We start from the raw sequence: 19,283 nt of genomic DNA on the forward strand, positions 1-19,283 counted from the left end.
GTGGTACCCTGGTACCTACGGGGAGGGGAGAGACTCGGAAGGGGAGGGGAGAATACCAGCACTGAGGGTCCGAGCACTGAAATCTCAGCATTTTAAGAAAAAAGAGAAGGACAGACAGAGAGAAAGAGAGAGAGAGAGAGAAAGAGAGAGACAGATACTGTGTCAATACTGCACTGGATTTCTCAAAAATCACACAGCTTTAATACCTGTGCCCTAGGAAAGCCACTCCTTTGGTAGCTGATTGAGAGGTGAGGACTGAGGGCAGAGGGAAAGGCATATCCAGGGAAAGGGCTGGCATTCGGTTCTGCACAGGGAAAGCACCAAGCACCACTGGTACCACTGACACACTGCAAACCCCCTGTTCACCCTCCCATGTGCCTCACCCGCTCGGGATGCACACATGGGAGGCAACAGGAGCTTCTTGGGGATAAACAGGGAGATGAGAAGAGGGAAAAGAGGCATTTTCAGCTCCAATGTCACCGGCCAGATTGCTGCTGCTGTTTGCAATAGCTGCAGCTGCCAGATGTGCCCCAGCACGACTCCAGTGCCTGCACAGCTGCAGTTCTCTTCCCACGCTCCTTCAGGAAGGAGGGCTCTACCTTGGCTGCGCCTGGCTGGGTTTCAAGGCGCCTGCACCAGGCAGTGATGGATAAATCACAGGGAAGGAAGGGAAAATGGGGAGAGGCAGAGCCAGGAGGCAGCTGCCTGGCTGCTCTTCCCTCCCAGCACTCCCAGGACAAGGTGACACCTCCTCCAAGGGATTCTGCCAGGCTCTGCCTGGCCATGGGCTCTCCATGCACTCATGGGTGCTCCAGGAGAGAACAGCGTGGGATTTGGGAACAGCAGGAACCTCTCTGTCAGTGCTGACAGCCCCCTGATCCTGGTGTTACTGGAGGGAACTGGGCAGTGACCAGTGAGCGAGCTCCCACCTCTGGGGAAGCCCTTCGGACCAGGGCCAGGGCTTTTCTTTGTGTGCAGGAGGTGGAACAAGAGCCACACCTCAAGAAATAAATAAGCAACAACGTGACCCAGGGTCTGCTCTAACTCTTGGAATGACCCCCTGGGTTCTCACCATCTTTTCCACTTCCCAGATCCCTCCCTCCCCCAAAACAAAGGCTATTTGTCCCAAATAGCAGGGCTTCCATGGACAGGCGTTAGAGCTGTGTGACTCCTTTCCTCCTGGAGGGATTGAGGAGTTCAGTTACCACCGGGTGGGCAGGAACACTGGCTTCTCACAATGCGTTTGGAATAAACTACAGCACAGCATAACCAATCAAAACAGAAACAGGAAATCAAGAGAAAGCAAAAAACCCAACAGAACCAAAAAATTTGGAAAGTAAGAGTAAAACCACTTCAAAGAAACCAGAATTGTATAACGAAAAGAAACTATACATATTTATATACTGAAAAAATAATTCATAATTAATTTAAAAAGTGGCATGCAAAGAAGATTGTTACATTCTCCTATCATGCATCAGGCCCAATGTCCAAACGGCAAGGTAACCATGACGACAAAAAAGTGCAAGAACTCAGCAACATTACCAAAGGATGCATAGAGAGGCCCACAATGCAACTCAACTCATCTCCGCGAGACCCGGGAACGCGCGGGTCTCGCTCATCTTAAAGATTTCTTGCTTTTTCTCTTTTCATTTTTAAAATTTTTTTCATTTTTTTTTTCTCTTACGAATGTAAAAATGTGGGTAAAGAAAGTAAAAAAGAAAAAAACCACACCAACCTTCTCGTAGCTCTGAGGGATGTTAAGGGGGTTTGATGCGGAACACAATGACATGAGGAGAAGAGAAAAATAGGGGAAACACAGAGAGAGTAAAAAAAGGCCTTCTCAAGGCTGTCAGCTGCAAATTGATTTATTTTTTTTTCTCTTAACCAAAATAAAAAGAAAGGAAAAAAAATGAAGATAGTAACGACCCTCTTTCCTGCCTTCCTAACACTCCCCCTCCCATCCCTTTAAGCCCAACCAAGCTCTGCAGGGAGGCCAGGCTGGGAGCAATCCTAGCTCAGAATCAGCCCCCCACAGGGATGCTGACCCCAGGCAGGATTCTCCCTCCCTTCAGTCCTTCTGCTCCTCAGAGAAGGGGAGCGGAGCCGCCCGGGCAGAGCAGCCCCAGCACGGAGCAGCCCAGGCCGGGTCCCCGCTCCCCCTGCTCCCCCCAGCCCCACACCCAGCCCTGCTCACTCTGACTCCACCATGGGACTGAATAAGGAAAAAAGAAATAATTAGAAGAAGGAAAAGAAAAGCAAAACCAAACCAAACCATTTCCTTGCAATGTTCAAACTTACAACTCCTATCCCAGGTGGTCTATAGAGACAAGCATGTTATGGGAGAAACAAGTCAATTGGAAACACAAGAGTGCTCGAGACTCTTTTAAAACAAAAAACGGGAAGAAAAATGTGCATGAACTCTCCCTCCCACCAAAGCAAATCCATTTCAGAAATTTGTTACCTTTCCACGATATTAACACACAAGAAACAAGGAATTAAACAGCATGAAAAACACCCAAACCACAGGCCGAGCTGGCACACGCTGTGTTCTGCACTCTCTCGGCAGGTTAGTGCTGGTTTGCAGGCTGGCCCAGGTACACACGGGCTTACTGGGGTAGGAACAGGGCTATCACCTGGAGCCCTCTCATCCAGGTGTGGAGACAACACCGTGTTACAACCTTTGTCTCCTGGGTAGTTTCCGAGTGGCCAGAAAAGTAGAGGAAATTTATAAACAAAACAATAATGAAAAATCCCCACATTTTTCCTGTTTCTTTTCTTTTTAATTTTTTTTTAAGAACCCAAACCATTCCAGCTAAGCTGTCTGCAATGGATTCAGCCCTGAATTAGTATCAGATCCAGATTCACGTTCCCAAAAGCGGAATTTCGGGGCCCAGGCAACAGGGCAAATTTCAAACGCAATTTTCCAGCTGGCCACAAAAGGCTATTTAAAAATTTAGCTTGGAAACATTAAATTATTAAAAGCCTTCTCTCCATGTGCATGTGATTTAGTGAGCGTGAGACACGAGAGAGAGAGAAAGAGAGAGAGAAAGGAGTGCACACAGGAGCATGGCTCTGCATTGGACTGCAGATTAACGTGAGTGTAGGTGGGAGGCGCTTCCTCTGTCGATGGGATGGAAATGGGAACAGTTTGCTGGGATGTAACTTTCCTGTTTTCCTCCCAATGGTATTTTTCTTTTTTTTTTTTTTTTTTTTTTTTTTTTTTTTTAAAAAAAAAGCGAGAAGGACCAGCCCTGCTCTCTCATTACCAAAAGGCTTTTTGCTGTGGAAAGATGTTAAACCAAAGCTACACACAAAATATTACAGGTCAGAGAGAACAAAATAAGAGAACATGGAGAGGCTGCTGGCCCATGGGATGGGAGAACATCGAGGGGGCATGGAGCAGAAGCCAATCCCCCTGTCATGTGTTCCCCTGCTATGGGGTGAAGGGGCTGTCACTGGGGCAGGGATGGCTGCTGGTGTCCTCAGCTCTGTGCCCAGCGTTTGTGCCCAAGGAACCAGTGACAAATTACTGCTGGCAGAGGGAAAAGCAGCTGGGACTGAGGGGGGCAGTGACAATGCACCCTCCTGCTGCAGTCTGGTGGTGCCCAGGAAGACAGAGCTCCGTGGAGGGGGCTGAGAGGGTCCTCCCCTCCTCTCACACCCACACCAGCAGAGCTGAAACCATCCCGCTTCCAGAGAGCAGGGATCCTTCGGGAGAAAGGGGAATTCTGGCCTCTCCGCAGCCCAAGGGAGTCATTCCCCTGTGGGCTCGGCAGGCTGGCCCTGGCAGGTTTTGGGCTGCACTCTCTTGGGTCACGCTTGACTTGGCCGTGGGTGAGCCAGCCCTGCCCTGCTGCCCCACAAGGGTGGCGGGGCGGCGCCGGGGAGTTGGGGGTGCACCGGGGTCCCCCCGCGCCTCTGCCCGCTCCCACCAGCGCTTCCCCTGCTCGGGCCGGGCGGGATGGGCAGCTGGGAGGGGAGCCCGGAGGGTGTGTGCCAGTGAGCCGCTGTGCTCCCTACCTCTCACGTAAAGGTTAGCGGGGGACGAGTAGCGCACCCCGGCGCTGTTGCTGGCCACGCACTCGTACTTGCCCTGGTCCGTCTCCTCGCTGCTCTCGATCTGCAGCCCACCTGTGAGGGGAGAAGAGACGGCAGCACAGACACATCATCACCACTCTGCTGGCTTTGAAGACAGTCAACAGCCCCAGTGGACACTGGCTCCTGGCTGTGCTCAGGGCTGGGGCCGCACATGGACCCAACATGATGAGAAAATTTAATCCTCTCTCTGTAGTGGGTGTTGCTCTTTGTCCTGAACTCATCAGCAAAAGCACCAAGTTTTGTGGCTTCTGCAATGCAGGCGTTCTGCACCAGAACTCCCGAAATCAGCCTCAATAATCCATATTACTGTGATCCCCAGAAATCCATCAGCAGGCAGTTGACTTTCCCTTGCTCAATTTGAAGCAGTGACCATAAAAGTGAAAGGCTTTGTCACCCACTGCCTGGGGAATTTCTTTCACTGCTGCTTTTGTTTTGTGCCCAATACCTGCTCCTCAGGAAGTCTACAGGAGATAAGAGCCCCTGTGAAAAGCACCTTACTGATAGTAAATACTCCCCAGGGAAAACCCTGTAAATACTGCATTGGAACTTCAAAATTGCCTGCATGGTTTACATCATCTGGGCCAAAAGGATTAAGGTTTTTCTTAAACTTGTGTATTATTGCAGGCTACAGGAATATACCCAGAGCCCAAACCAAAGATTCCTGTCAGCAAATATGCAGAGAGATGCAGCATGGAACTACATGGAAGAAAATTGCCTCATTTACCTCAGAAGGCTTCATCCCTGCAAAACCCCAGTTAAAATACATACTACATAAATAATTCAACAGGCTCTCAAATGTTTTATGTATTAGGAGTACATGATTATACTACAGATATGGACAGAGCTCACATGTGGTAAGACTCTTAACTCCCATCTCTGGAAAAAAACCCCCACCTAAATATGAAAACCAAACAATTCCAGCTCAGTGTAATAGTATTGATAAAATCTTAAGTGAGAGGACTGCAAATGAGATCATTGTTGGTTGCAGATACAGCCTTTTCAGGAAGGAAAAACCAGCGTGTTCACAGAGGAGGACACAGAGCTCACGTTCCTCTGCGTGTGCGTGGGTGGGAACGATGCTGCTGGGGGGCCGTGGGGCTGGGAGAGGATTTGGGACAGGGATGGGGTGTGAGTGCAATTCCCCACAGCATCCCCTGTGCCTGGGAGCTCCCAAAGGCAGAACAGAGAGAATTGAACCCCCAAAACCCCCACCGAAGCCAGTAAACCAAACAAAATCCATTCCAAAAGAATCTGCGGGTATTTCAGCACAACAGGAGTTAAAACCCAAACTGGCTGGAGCTTCCCACTGAGCATCCAGCTGAGCATATTTCATATGGAATTACAGCTCTGCTGTTGGAGAGCTCCATTTGGGTGGAAAGCTGGCTGGTGAGTTTTCCCAGAAATTTCTGTTAATTTGGACAAATCTGTGGGTTGTTTCCATTGGTTTCAGATACATTTTCTGTGCAGCTCATGAGCATCACTGGTCTGAGAGCACCCAGGGGAGATGAAGCCCCACTCCAGAGCAGGAAGGGAACCAGGGACTGCAGTGGGCAGCTTTCCCAGGGGAACAGGGGCTCACCCTCCCTCCCTGCCCGCTGCAGCTCTGCTGGTCAAGGCAATGGCAGAAATGAGGCTGCAAAGAGGGTGAGGAGCGTTCAGCACTTGTCAGGAGCCGACAGAGATGATGTGTGAAAACGTAAATCTCACCTACAGCACCTCCTGTTGCTTTTACCAGCAGAGAATTATGGAATTTAAAATGTGCCAGTGGAGACAAAACCAAAGCAGGGTCTTCCAAGGGGTGCACACCCAATTCCTCCTGCCTTTCAGGCAGCTTGAGGTCAATTTTTGACTCCATTAAAGAGACAGTGCAGAAGCTACTTACCATGGATCCTTCCCAGAGAAACCTAAGGGTAAGAGAGTGGGGAGGAAGTGGAAAGAGGCGCTGGAGCCAAACAAATGAGTACGCTGAGATGGTGAGTGCTGAAGATCTGCCTGAGCAAAGGACTGGAAAACTCTCATCACCATCAGCAGCTTGGAAGCACTTTGCACCAATCAAGAGAAGGTCCTAAGTATTTACCAAGCTTTGAAAGCATTTAATGCTCGAGATAAACTTCAGTCCTTCATAGTCCTGGAGAGATTAGCTCTTAAAACTCTGCCATAAATCTGAGGCAGCACAGCTGGAGACGTTATTAGAATAACAGTATCAGTATTACCAAGTGCACCCAGCAAACAAAAAAGGACATTATAACCATAGATAAAATAAAGACAGGTGTAAAAAAGAAATATTCAGAGGTGAAGCAGGACAAGAAAACATAACAACAACACGAATCTGTATTGAGCACAGGGCAATGAAACGGGATCTGTGTGGAGAGAAGTGTTTGGAGAGTGGGTGAGTGAGTGAGCTGCGGTGTCTTACCTCGGATCGGTGTACCTTCTGCAAAGAAAACAAAGAAAATGAGTGTAATGACTGCAAAACCCCAAACACCTGCACTGCCTGTGGGAAAAGGACCTGAGTCAAGGAAGACAGTTCCCAGCAGGAAACTTCTTGGTCTATCTCAAATTGCAGGGACACTGAAGAGGGCTCAGGCTACTTAAGGTGGGGTGCCCTTTTCAGCAGCCCAATCCAGCTGGCTGTTTGCAGAGCCTCCGTGGCTCTCGGCTTCAAAAGTCTTAAGACTGGCTCCATTTCCTTGTAGGAATGTAAAGAAACCCCTCAGGCTCTCAGCTAACATGACTGTTTGCTACTCACTGAACACACGGTGACCTTGCATTTACCTTCACCGCTCCTGGGGACAGGGCTGGCATCGGGGCTGTGTCAGCCCGGGCAGGGACAGGGACACGCGGGCACCTTGCAGCACATTAAGCTGCAGGTTTGATCCCACCTTGGCCAGCAAAGCCCCAGCTCCAAACTTTAGCTATTAGCACAGATGTGTGAGGAATTCAGTGCTCAGGACCTCTGGCCATCCCTGCTACACTTGCCTGTGTCTGCCTCTCCCTTGGATTATTTTATTCCAAGCCCCTCCTGTTATCTCTCAGTGCCCAGCCTCGGGCAGGGCTCCCAGGTGGGAGGGAGTGACAATCAGGGGTAAAACCCCCGTCCCCATCTGACCTCCTGAGGCTGCAACCAAACCATCTTCCTTTGAAAACACGGCAGGTCCTTTTGCTCACAGTGGCATTCAAAACTTATCCAAGAAGGGGGTTTAGTTGGTGGGTTTTTACCCCAATCCTGAGAACAGGGCAGATCCCGCAGTGCCAAGTATTGCCTCTCCCTAGGGAGAGATGCACGAGCTCCTCTGCAATGGTGACACTGCTGCCACTCTGCAGCACTCTCAGCCAGGGCTGTGAGCACATTAAATGATAAATATCAGCCTCTCACCCTCTCCTCTCCCCTGGTGAGTTATGATCCTGCTTTACACACAGGGAAACTGAGGTAGGGGTGAAGCAACTTGCCCAAGGTCACGGAGGGAAGTCTGGCAGAGGCAAGAACAGGAGCCAAAGCCTCCTCCATGCCAATCTTCTGCCTTAATCACCAAAAACCCCTTCCCTCCTTATCTTTCAGCCCTGCTCATCCTTCTGCTGCGGTTCAATCCCCCATTCTCAGGACAGAAGGTAAAAATATAGAGATACTAATTAGAGTTCACCTTTATTTTTCAAAGGAGCTAAGGGAAGAGAGGCGTTACAGTGTTAGGGATTAGACTCTAGTTAGACTCAGCTTCTAGTTACGGGGTTAGGTTATTAGCTAGAGAAAAGTTAGCATCTAGTTAGGGTTAGGAACTAGCTAAGGTTAATGAAGCAGGTTGTTAGCTCTCAGGACAAAGGTTGGAGAGACAGTGCTTGGAAGAGGTGGGGGAGCGTGGACTTGGGCAGATCCCCACCCAGGAGGTGGCAGGAAGGTTTAAAAAGCAAGAGGAAGAGAGAGAGAGAAAGCAGCAAAGGTTATAGATCAATTCAGTGGAAATAAAAACAGCCTCTGATACATCCTTCTGTCTCAAAATTGGAGTGAAAATCTGCCATCTGTGGCACCAGTATGGAACAAAGCTAATGGGAAGAGGGTAGAGGAGGGGAAGAGATCCCAACATCACCCATGGCTCAAAATCTTCTTTGGCCTCGGCTAAGCCTGGCAGTTTCCTATAAAAGTTCACTCTAATTGACAGCAGAAACATGCTGGAAGTTAGAGCTGTGCAAGCCCAGGCACAACAGCAGCATTACCTTCTTGTGCCACTGCAGGTTTGTCACTCCCTGCCCCTTCTGAGCATCAGCTACGCCCCTGGAAAGGGGCTGTCAGCAGCTCTGGGAGACAGCCTGGCCGGGGGACAGAGCTCTGGGAGAGCAGGCAGTGCCACCCTGGGCTTCCCAGGCCTGACTCTGGCACACAGGGGAGGAGCAGGACAGCTCTGGGAAAATGCCCCACACCAGAATTTCAGTCACAATGAGCTCGAGCAGCACTTTGGGTCGGGGCACAGACACAGATGGGAGATTTTCACTGTTGGAGTTTCACATCTAACCAGCTCCTTGTTCAACACAGGGGCAGCAGGAGGGTGTTGGAAGAGGATATCCCCTCGATTAATTATTCTGAGGAACTCTGACAGGTGCTGGAGAGTTTGATATGGGGTCGTGGGGGTGCTGGGGAGGCACCTGCACTCAATACCTAGCTTGCCTGGTGTCCTGAACAGGGCATGAGCACATGCACGAGGCTGCCAGGGTCCAGGGCCCAGCAAGGGCACCAGCTTTGCAGGACTACAGGAGGAAGAGCTCACCCTGGATGCTGACTTTTGGAGTGAAAAGCTGGTTTTGAGATGCTACGTGCAGACTTTCCACACGGCCTCGCACAGCCTCCCTGGCTCTGCAGATCTGCCTATTTAGGGCAAATTTTGAGGCTGCATGAGCCCAGATGGCCAGCCTGGGGTTTAGCAGCAGAGGCAAAAGGCAGCTTAAAGGCCTTGCCTCTGGATTATAAAGGCCCAAGATGGTGCCAGGCAGAATTCCCTGTGCAGGTGTCCCCCTCTGTCACCGAGGACAGGGTCTGCTCTCCCACCATCCCTTCCCCGGTTTCCCACACGCTGAGCTGCCTATGGATTCTCTGAGCCTGGAAAAGAGGAGAGGAGGACAGTCACCATTGCCATGGCAATGACAGGAGACACATCCCCACCTTCTGTCAGGCCACGTGTGGGAACACGTGTGTGCTGAGCTCCTCTCCCGAGGCTGGACTCAGCTTTCTGCTCCAAACCAGCGGCAACCATTGGGGTCTCCTGCAATTCCAAAGCGCCGGATCCTGGCTGACAGCTGCAGTTCCAACATCCCCAGTAACAAAGGGGGCTCGGCACACGCAGAGACTGTGACGGGAGCTCTGCAGGCAGGTCCTGCCTTCCCGGGGCTGCAGAGGAGCTGGAGGGGGCTCTTCCCTTCCTCAACCCTTCCCCACAGCCACTGGCCTGGGATTTACAGCTTCAATTTGGAAATGCTGCACCCCCAATTCTCCCTCCTCCTCAAAATGCCAATAACCCCGTTAGATGTGAAACTCCAAGACCTCCTGCAGGTGTGAACACAATTATCACAGTTCCAGGGAACAAGCTATTGTGTAATTGGGGAATTCCAGGACAACTGTTGCTAAGATACCAAAAAAAAAATCTATCCAGTGTTAGGAGGTTCATATTTAGCTGTTATCTCTTTATACAGATAAATTAATTAAAATTATTATTACTATTCTTTTTTTTGTAGCCTGCAATACCCCTGCAGAAATTAATTTAGAGGGCAGAACATCCCTACTGAAAGAGTTAGTAGAAGAAATGCAGAGCATGCCTCTCAAGAAGCTGTTACAAAGGAATTAGTTTAAAGGGCAAGGGTTACAAATCTGCACATTAGCAGGTTTGGGGTTTTTTCGTTTGATTTTAAATTTTTTTTTAATTGAACAAACTTACCAAAGGTCTCTGAATGTTAAATAAAAAGTGAAAAGAAAAGAAAAGAAAAAAGCTTGTTATAGCCAGTTATTTAGAAAACAGAAGACACACAAAAGACACAAAAGGTTTTAGTGTTTGAGTGCTGAGGAAGGTGGCTGAAGGCTGCCTCCCATGTCCCCCCTAGATGGCAGCTGAGCCGAGGACATTGGCTTTGCCTTCTGCTTTAAGTGTCCCAAGATAAGCAGAAATATCTGTCTTCCAAGGCCTCTTAAACTCCTGCCCAACCTGGATCTCCAAGGCTGAGATGTTGATGATGTCTGAGGGAAGCAGGGGCCCACACAGAGCTTCTTCCCATGCTCCTCTGACTGACAGTTGAGCTTTGCACTCAGCCCAAACCTCCCAAGCATTAAAAGATTCCCAACTGCTTAGAAATTTTATCTGGAGACGGAAAGGGGAAAAGCAGAAACACCAGACAGAGAAAACCCACTATGGTTAATGACGTGTCACCCGTGTCTTGGTTAGAGTGAAGACCCAAGTGGGTTCCTGGGATGATGGGAATATAATGACCATGGTCTTGGAGGTCTGTTTGTATTGCCAGCCAAACACTCAGACCCTGAAGACCATCAGCAGTGTCCCGGAGCACCCCCAGTGCCCTGATGTGTGCTAGTGCCACCCTTCTGGTGGCAAAGTTTGTTCTCTGGAAAGACAAGTTTATTAAATTAAGATCTGACTTCAGCAGCTCAAACAGGCATCGCCTCACTCACAATCCCACGCTCGAATCTGCCTCGGCCTTAACTCCCTTGCACAGAAACAAGTGCTGACACAGTACAGATGTCCCTAATGTTTACATTCTGCACTTTCACAGCCCTTTCTTTGCAGAACATGCAAGTTTTGGAAGGCCACGAAAGCAGATGAAACTGGAGAACTGGGAAGTCCTGACTGCCCAAGGATCTGCACTCCCTGACATACAGGCAACAGGTTTGTGCCCTGAAGACAACAGGGATGCTTCAGGGTTTCACCAGTTTACTAATTTAAAGCAGCTGTAAATGAGATTAAATCTCAGCAGGTATCTTCTATTTATCAGAAGGGTCAAGGGTTCACTCTGAGGTTAATCAACTCACTGGAATAAAAAGGCAGCACTCAGGTGGCTTCAAGGAAAATACCAGATCAAACCGAGCTAAAGAGTAAAGGCATTCTAGCAAGATGATGAATGTATTAAAAATAATCTGCCTGTGCATTACTCACACTTCAGATCGTGGTCACAGAGCATAATATAATTCTAGTTTACCTCTCATTATTTATGCTGAGTGATTTTTTTTATTTGCATTTGCCTCAGCTGTTACAATAAAACAGGGAGGTCAATCTCATCTGTGTTCGTGGGATTCAACAAGCCGTTCTAATTCAACAAAGCAGTTTAAGGATCTGCTTGTAACTTTGCTTCACTGAACAAGGAGGCATTTATGCAGGTGTGTAAAAGCTACATTAAACTGGAGCTATGCTGAAGCTTTTCCACTGGTGGCCCGTAGAACTAAATATCTTTATTTTTAGAAAGAACTAAGAATCTTTGCCAAACTGAGCAAGAGAAAAACCAGGTGTTTCCATGCCTTGCTGTCCAGATCCAGCAGGACAGAGTCAGAACTGATTTCTCCAGGGTCAGCAGAGATCTGGGCAGGAGCAGCTGGTTATCACTTGACTGGAGAACTTGTGAAAGGTCTAATACGAACAAAGCAACTCCAGTTGCCTCACCAAAGCCTCTGCTTTTCCTTTGCCTACAACAGTGCCTTTCTTTTGCCAAAAATACTTAAAAATGAACACCTTTTCTCTAGGCTGGGTCAGAGCAGTCAGCCCCAGCAGTTTGTGAAAAGGATTATTTCTTGGGCTAGTTTTTGTCAAAAGGTAGAACTTGCAAAACTTGCTTCATTTTTGCAGCTGTCAATGGAAGAGTTTTATCAGTAGTACTCAAAAATAAATCCACCTATGCCCTCCTTGCACACACTCTCACACAGAGAACCGGCAGATTTAACAAGTACAGAAACAGCTCCTGAAACGTGAATATTAAAGAGATGTCACGTTGCCACACACACAAAACAGCAAACAGAAAACAAACAAGAGAGACAGATGGACAAGCAGATGGGGAAAGATGGAAAACTGACAAGAGCCACGGAGCTGGGGTACATCTGTTGGTGGAGATGGACTCCATGGGCAGAGCACCGAGGGGTCACTCCAGAACACTCCCAAGTGCTCTCCAGCGATGGCTGCAGGGACGTGGTGCTGGGGACACCCTGCAGGAGCTCTTCTTCCACACCAGCTTTGAGAGGCTCCATTTACACCATCATGTTTGACAGCAAGAGGCTGCCTGAACCACAGACCCTACACCAGGTGTGTGTGGTCTAAAAAGCTGTGTCTGCCACAGTGGTTCTTTCTTCCTTTGCCAGTTCTTGCTCTGAGGAACAAAGCCTCAGCCCTCATCCAGGCCCCAGTTTCCCCTGAGCTCAAGAGCACCATGATCCAGGGAACTCCTTGTCTGGATGGGCACCAGCTTCCCTGTTGACACTCCCTTCATGCCAACTGGGCAGCAGAGAAGACCAGGAGGGCTCAAAGTGGAAAATACTCCAACCACTCTTGGTGTAAAAACCAAAAAAACTCAAATGCCCCAATCCACAGCAGCGGGGCCTGCATCTATCAGCCTTCTCCTCTGCTTCAGGACCCTCTGAGCAGCCTCCTCACGTCTCTACTTGCTCTCAGCTCCTCCAGTCTCACCCCCAGACCTTACCTGATCGCAGCTGTTTTATTCTCCCGTTGCTGGCACTGGGGTCGACGGGCAGGAAATCCTTAAACCAGGTGATCTCGGGGTCGGGGTTCCCGCTGGCCGCACAGAGCATCGTGGCCGTTCGCGTCCGCTCCACCACCTTCAGCTGGGGCCCCATGTCAATGTTCGGGAAGCCGGGAGGTAACTGGTCCTCTGGGGGTGGAGAACAAGGGGAAGGGGTTAAGCAGGTGCCAGGGTTCAGTGGAACACCCCAAGGAAAGCATCGGGCAGACACTGCCCTGTGCAATGCCAGTTCAAACACTGACTGGCCCAAGATGGAACACAGTAAGAGCTACCAGCTTGTCCGTTTTGTGTGACTATTTCAATGTCCCGCAAGATTCTACATTTAAATGCAATCTTTTAAAACCCTTTGGGGAACAGCAGAAGAGAATTAGAGAATCATTAAGGTTGGAAAAGACCTCCCAGGTCCACCTGTCCACTAAACCATATCCTCAAGTGCCACATCAACTCGTTTTTTGAACACTTCCAGGGATGGTGGCTCCACCCCTGCCCCAGGCACTCTGTTCTACGTTTATTCACTCTTTCAGTGAAGAAATTTTTCCTGATATCCAACCAGAACAATTTGGAGCAACTTGAGGCCATTTCCCCTTGACCTATTTTTTGTTACCTGAGAGCAGAGACCAACCCACACCTGGCTGCACCCTCCTGTCAGGGAGCTGTAGGGAGTGAGAAGGTCCCTCCTGAGGCTCCTTTCCTCCAGGCTGAGCCCCCCCAGCTCCCTCTCCTGCTCCTCACGGGATTTGTGTTTGAGTCACCGTGTCAGAGTTTCCCCAGGTGCTGCAGGGAAGCTCTGCCAGGTCAGGGATGGCACTGACTGGTTTGGGGAGCAGAAGCTGCACAAGGATCCCTGCACTGCAGAGAACACTCTGAGCTGCCACAGGTAAATGGAGGGGTTCACCTTCCCCCTCCAAACCTCGCAGTACAAAGCAAACTGCACAGGAGAAATAATAAAAGAACCCACGTGGAAAGGGCTGTCAAAGACACAGTGGGACTGGGAGAGAAAGGAGAGGAAAATCTCATCCAGCTGCAGTGACCAGAGGGGACATGCACAACAACAATACACCAAGTGCTGTCAGCCAGGGCGTGATTTTTAGATTTATTAATTCCGAGAGCTGCTGCCCTCCAAGAACAGTGGCACTAGCACCCAGCAGAGAGGCTCAACTGAGCTTCAACTGAGCTTTCTGCTCCCCTCCATCCTGCCTTTGCCTTCACTAATGAAGGTGAGGAGGGCAATCACAACAATGCTGAGTAATTAAACGATAACTCCTCCGAAACCCCAGAGCTTCCCCAATACCACCTGACACAGCCCCTTACTCCTGTGGGATGGAGGAGAGCTGTCTCACGCTGGCTGCCACAGCTCAGGAGTGTGCCATTTTTCCCCCCAGAAAGTGTTTGGGGGAGAGCAGCTGGGAAGGAGGATGCCAGCAGCAGGGTGAGATTTGGGAGGGATCCTCTGTCATCTCCAATGAGCCGTGTCAGGGAATCACAGCCTCGGGAGTCTGTGGCATTGAATCCATCCCAAAAGCAGGTGAGGGAACAGAAGGGAAAAAATGCAGAGGATTTAAAAAAGGTGGGATTCTTAAAAAATGAACATCCATCACAACCAGCCCCCCACTGACACTGATGGGAGCTCTCAGAGTGGCACCGAGATGGGGCTGGAAACCCTGGCCTTGGCTGGGAACCATCCTGCCAAGTGCAAACACACCCAGAGCTTGTTTCCTAAGGCTGGCACGTGATAGATAAGGAGGAATGGAGCCAAATACGTTTGGCAAGACCCAGAGACAGCGGGACAAGGGAGAAGCCCAGTGGCCCTGCTATGGTGGGTGCCTTTTCATAGAATCCCAAAATGGTTTAGGCTGGAAGGGACCTCAGAGCCCATCCAGTGCCACCCCTGCCATGGCAGGGACACCTCCCACTGTCCCAGGTGCTCCAAGCCCTGTCCAGCCTGGCCTTGGACACTGCCAGGGATCCAGGGGCAGCCCCAGCTGCTCTGGGCACCCTGTGCCAGGGCCTGCCCAGCGTCATAGGGAGGAATTCCTTCCTGGTATCTAATGTGAACCTGCACTCTTTCAGTTTGAAGCTGTTTTGGTGCATCTGAAGCACCTCTAAACCAGAATTTTGTATCTGGAATTGGAGCTGTTCACACACATCTTTAACTAGGGACTGACCCAGCCCTCTGAGCACCCTGGGCTGTGCTGGGGCACTGCAGAACCCCCTAAACTGTGTGCTCCTGCAGCCCCCCGGCCCCCAGGAGTGATGTCAGGCCAGCAGAGGGGCTCTGGGTATTGCTGTGCCTGTGCACAGCTTTCAGCCAGGCTTTAATGGTCCTCCCTCCCCTCCTCTCCCTCAGCAGCCTGGGAGCGGTGAGGAGCCGGAGCCGCATTGGCTGCAGATGACATCACTACTGATCCCTGCCTTCATCCTGCTCCCTGGCGAGGCTGCTCCACCTGCCTCCAGCCCCAGCCCCTTCCTTCCAGGAGCCAATTAATCCACAGAGGGAATAGCCCCATGCCTGGCAGGGTGTGTGTGTGTGCACATGTGCGTGTGTGTGTGTGTGTGTGCTGGGGGAGGCCGGGTACAACCACTATTACTGAGTGTTTCTAATTAAACAAAAATGTTAATCTTGCAGCACAACGTGCAGAATTCCTCTGAGTTTAATTAAAACAACTGCGACGAGAGGCGTGATCAGATTTGAGGATCAGATCAGCAGAGGAAGCATCTCTGAACATCACAGACTGCTCTGAGTCAAGTGCTCAGATTTCCTTCCTGTCAGGGAAGCAGAACTGCCTCCATCCCCGCACAACTGGGCTCCCTGTGCAATTACAGCCTCACTGAAATCCCCACAAGACACGCACACGTGCCCTGCCACCCTCCCCATCCATCCCCAAACACCCCCCCAGACCTGCTCCCGAATAAACAAGGAATGGTTCGGGTTGTGAATTCTCCTTCTGAAAGCAGCTCAGGCAACTGCAGGAACAAAAGAACCAGCCACAAGCTGGAGGTGCTTCAAGGGCACATCTGGGCAGCTGCTGCTGCTGGAATCGTGCTGGCTCATGGAGGCAAAGCTTCTCCTGAGGTGCAGCTGCCGTATGAGGGGAGCATCCCAACACCTTGTTCATCCCTGACTTAGACCCAGCTCTTCGCAGCACCCCCCACCCCGAGCTGGTGAATCACCTCAAGGCCTCCCTGAGCAAAGGAGGGTGAGAAAGAACAGGGGAGGAGGGATGGAGAGAGGCAGGGGAAGAGACAGGAGCACTTCAGCCCCCATTGATAACAAATCCCACCCGGGGACATGCTCTGTGCCCGGGGATGTGCCTGGACCCAGCTCAGGCTGCCAAACACCACGAGGGTCCCCAGCCCCAGCGAGGGGACAGGGGTGCTCTGTCCCCCTGTCACTCTGGAAGGTGGCAGCTCTGGGTTTAGCTAATTAGCTGTGCTGGAAATGAGGATGATTAAGGAAGATAAAGCGGGTGTTGCTGCTGCTCTTTTTCCCGCAGGGTGTGCACAGTTGTTTAATAATTTAGAGGAGGAGGAGGAGGGTGTGAGCATGAGCAGATGTGCCACGGAGCCGGTGCAGAAAGCCGCGAGGATGCTCTGAAGGGAAGAGGAGGAGGGATTTTTCACTCTCCTCTGGAGATATGGATGCTGGCTGGCCCCTACAGTCAACTGCCCTCATTCAGGGAAGAAGCAGGAACACAGCGATGGGGCAGCTCGAGTGACACAAGTTTTAATCAGGATCAAAATCAAAATCCAGCACTTTTGAACCCATCCCTGTTCCTTTCATTATGCTGATGAACACTTCGAGCTGCCCTCTCCCCAGGTATCCTGGCACTATGTGCCTTGTGAAATTACATCAGGGAGTTATTCCCACCCAGATCTGTACCTGTGTCTCAGTTCTTTGTTATTGCCCAGCCAAAGACAATTTTAATGCAGGGAGGAGTCTCAGCAACGTCTCTGTCTGCTGATTCCATTTGGAGCTGAAAGTTTCGTTATGAAAACAGTAATAGCTTAATGATGTTATTAAAATTTGTGGGCTTACAGGCAATAAATGCACCCTCAGATATGTGTGCTAGACCCCAAAACAGTGCAGGTAATGCCTGTGTTCCCTCCACTAACGTGTCCCTACGTACCCTCCCTCTACAGGGAGCGAAAATTACTTTGATGTTATTCAAAAGCTACAGAATTAATCTGCTGTCAATGTCACCCAATTTTCAGGTCACTACAAGAAAAGCAAAACAAGTCAAGTTTGAAGAAAGACTGCCAGGAATTTTCCAAATAGCAAGGTAACATTTCAGAGGGGCAGCTTCCCTTTCCCACGTGCTCCCGTGGGACTCTCTGCTGAGCATCCAGAGCTGCTTCTTGTTTACCTTCTGTGATTTAAAGCCAACAATTACAAAAAAAAACCCCAACAAAAAACAGCCAGGATCTTGCTAGAACTTTACACATGCCCACACCAGATGTGCTCTTGGAGTAGGAGACGTGTGAGGGAAATTTCTGGCTGGAATTGTTAAAGAAGTGCCTGAATACTTCATGAAAGGAAACCAAGAGGGAATCACTAGAAGCTGTGGAAGTCTGTCCATAGCAGCCCCAGTCACACTCCAGCAGGGAGTTCCACAGCCCTGGCATGTCCCACAGCCCCCTCTCCCCAGTGCTCTGGAGGGCAGCAACCCCCAGGAGCAGACAGCACTGCCCAGGACACAGCGAGGGCTGGATCAGGGCACAGAGAATTCTGTTCCCTCACACTGAACTGGACTGATCACTGCTTTTTATGCTGCATTTACTAACGACTCACAGGAGTCACCTCCACAGAACTCCCTCCATCAGCTTCCACAGAGCAAAGAACTGAGCCAGTCTGGTCCTTGTTTGAAACGCAGCCCCCGCCTCCAGCAGCTGAGCAAGGGTCCCTGTCCCGTGAGCCCACTCAGCTCTGGCAGCACAGGACAGCTTTCACAGCACCAGAATCTCTCTCAGGCTACTAAAGAAGTGGAGGGAAAGGATAATCTCCATACAGGAAGTAATAATTATCATCATAATATGGACAGAGATGATAGAGATATAATTGCAGGTACAGACAGATACAGACAGAATCCCAGAATGGTTTGGGACAGAAGGGACCTTAAAGCCCATCTCATTCCACACCTTCCACTGTCCCAGGGTGCTCCAAGCCCTGTCCAACCTGGCCTTGGACACTTCCAGGGATGGGGAGTCCACACCCTCTCTATCTGTCTGTATCTATCCCAAGAGATACAGATATAGCCATGAATATCTTTCTTGGGAGTGGGGAGCTTAGAGAATCTACACCATGGGAGCTGGGGCGCCTGTGACAACCACCTTCCTTCCTGCCTAAACTATAATGAAAAATAACAGCAGCTGGAGTCAGAAACAACTGGAAAATGCTTCCCAAATCTGCTTTCTTTCTTTTTCTTTGAGCTCTGCAGGAGTCAGGCTTGCAGGCACTCTGTCTAGCCAGCTGTGGAAAGAACAGCCAGTCTCCACAGCCCTACCAAACTGGGATCCCTGGAGAAGCAGAGCAGGAAGGACAAACAAGCCAGCAGAGCTGGTGTGAAGGGACTGTGTGAGTTGAACAGTGTCCATCACAGCTCTGCTTCTCAGAAGCTCCCAAAGGTTTCCTCTCCTGCAGTTTCCTGTTTTTAAGTGAAGGCATGTGGGTTTCTACCAGGGTCTGATCCAGGACTAATCATGTGCATAAGCAAGATGGGTTTATGCTCAATCCCTTCAGCAGCTGCATCTAGTAGGGAAGAATGTACTGTTTTCTCTTCTGAAAAGAGGAAATATTTTCTGTGGTTTTTGCTGTTAGGAGACCATACTGGTGCTGAGGAAATGCTGCAATGCTGGTGCATGAAGTACACACAGGCATGTCTGGGATCACAGCAGCACAGGCAACAGGCTGCACAGCTACCCCAGAGCCCCCTGTGCAGTGTGCAGCAGCTGGGCCCAGGTTTCCACTCTCCAGAGCGTGCCAAGGTAACAGGTTCTGCAAATGACAGCTCCCATCCGTCCCCAGGCTGTGGAGCAGCCGTGGAGCAGCCCCCTCTCTCTGCTCAGCATCAGTTCTGCAAGTGAGAGCAGAGACACAGAGGAGGAGGAGGCTGAGCAGGGAGAGAAAAGACAAACAGGAGAGTGGGTGAGTGCAGAAGAGGGGAGGAACAGGAGAGGAGTAGATGCCAACATGCTCACTTTGTCATTGTGCAGATCAGTGCATTTGGCTTGGTGCTTTTAACTTTCCCAGCACTTAAAAACACAGATAAAGAGGAGACAAACTCTGCTGTGTGAGAGCTAAGGAATGGTGAAGGATGGAGTAACTCCAGCTGAACAGGGATGGGGAGGATATGCTACAAAATCAGCTTCCATGATGCTCTTCAACATCGTCTTGGCCCACCCCGCAGGTAATTCCTGCTCCCTCAAGTTCCATGAATGGGTACCCCCAGTGCTCCAGG

The 19,283-nt window shown here is 50.2% G+C and overlaps 1 protein-coding gene across 22 annotated transcripts in view; it reads right to left on the minus strand.

The window, feature by feature from the left end:
• Window positions 1–19,283, minus strand: part of PTPRS (protein tyrosine phosphatase receptor type S) — a 149,129-nt gene that overhangs the window by 53,097 nt on the left and 76,749 nt on the right. For 12 of the 22 annotated variants that reach the window (XM_048287757.1, XM_048287755.1, XM_048287754.1 and 9 more), the window contains 5 exons: window positions 12,769–12,957; window positions 10,017–10,025; window positions 6,515–6,532; window positions 4,021–4,131; window positions 1,736–1,747 (listed from right to left, as the gene is read on the minus strand). In XM_048287757.1, the coding sequence (XP_048143714.1) occupies window positions 1,736–1,747; window positions 4,021–4,131; window positions 6,515–6,532; window positions 10,017–10,025; window positions 12,769–12,957 (339 nt within the window). The remainder of the gene's footprint in view (window positions 1–1,735; window positions 1,748–4,020; window positions 4,132–6,514; window positions 6,533–10,016; window positions 10,026–12,768; window positions 12,958–19,283) is intronic. The other 10 variants (XM_048287763.1, XM_048287752.1, XM_048287751.1 and 7 more) reach the window with 3 other exon arrangements.

This window comes from Corvus hawaiiensis, chromosome 28 (assembly GCF_020740725.1).
Source record: "Corvus hawaiiensis isolate bCorHaw1 chromosome 28, bCorHaw1.pri.cur, whole genome shotgun sequence".
NCBI lineage: Eukaryota > Metazoa > Chordata > Aves > Passeriformes > Corvidae > Corvus > Corvus hawaiiensis.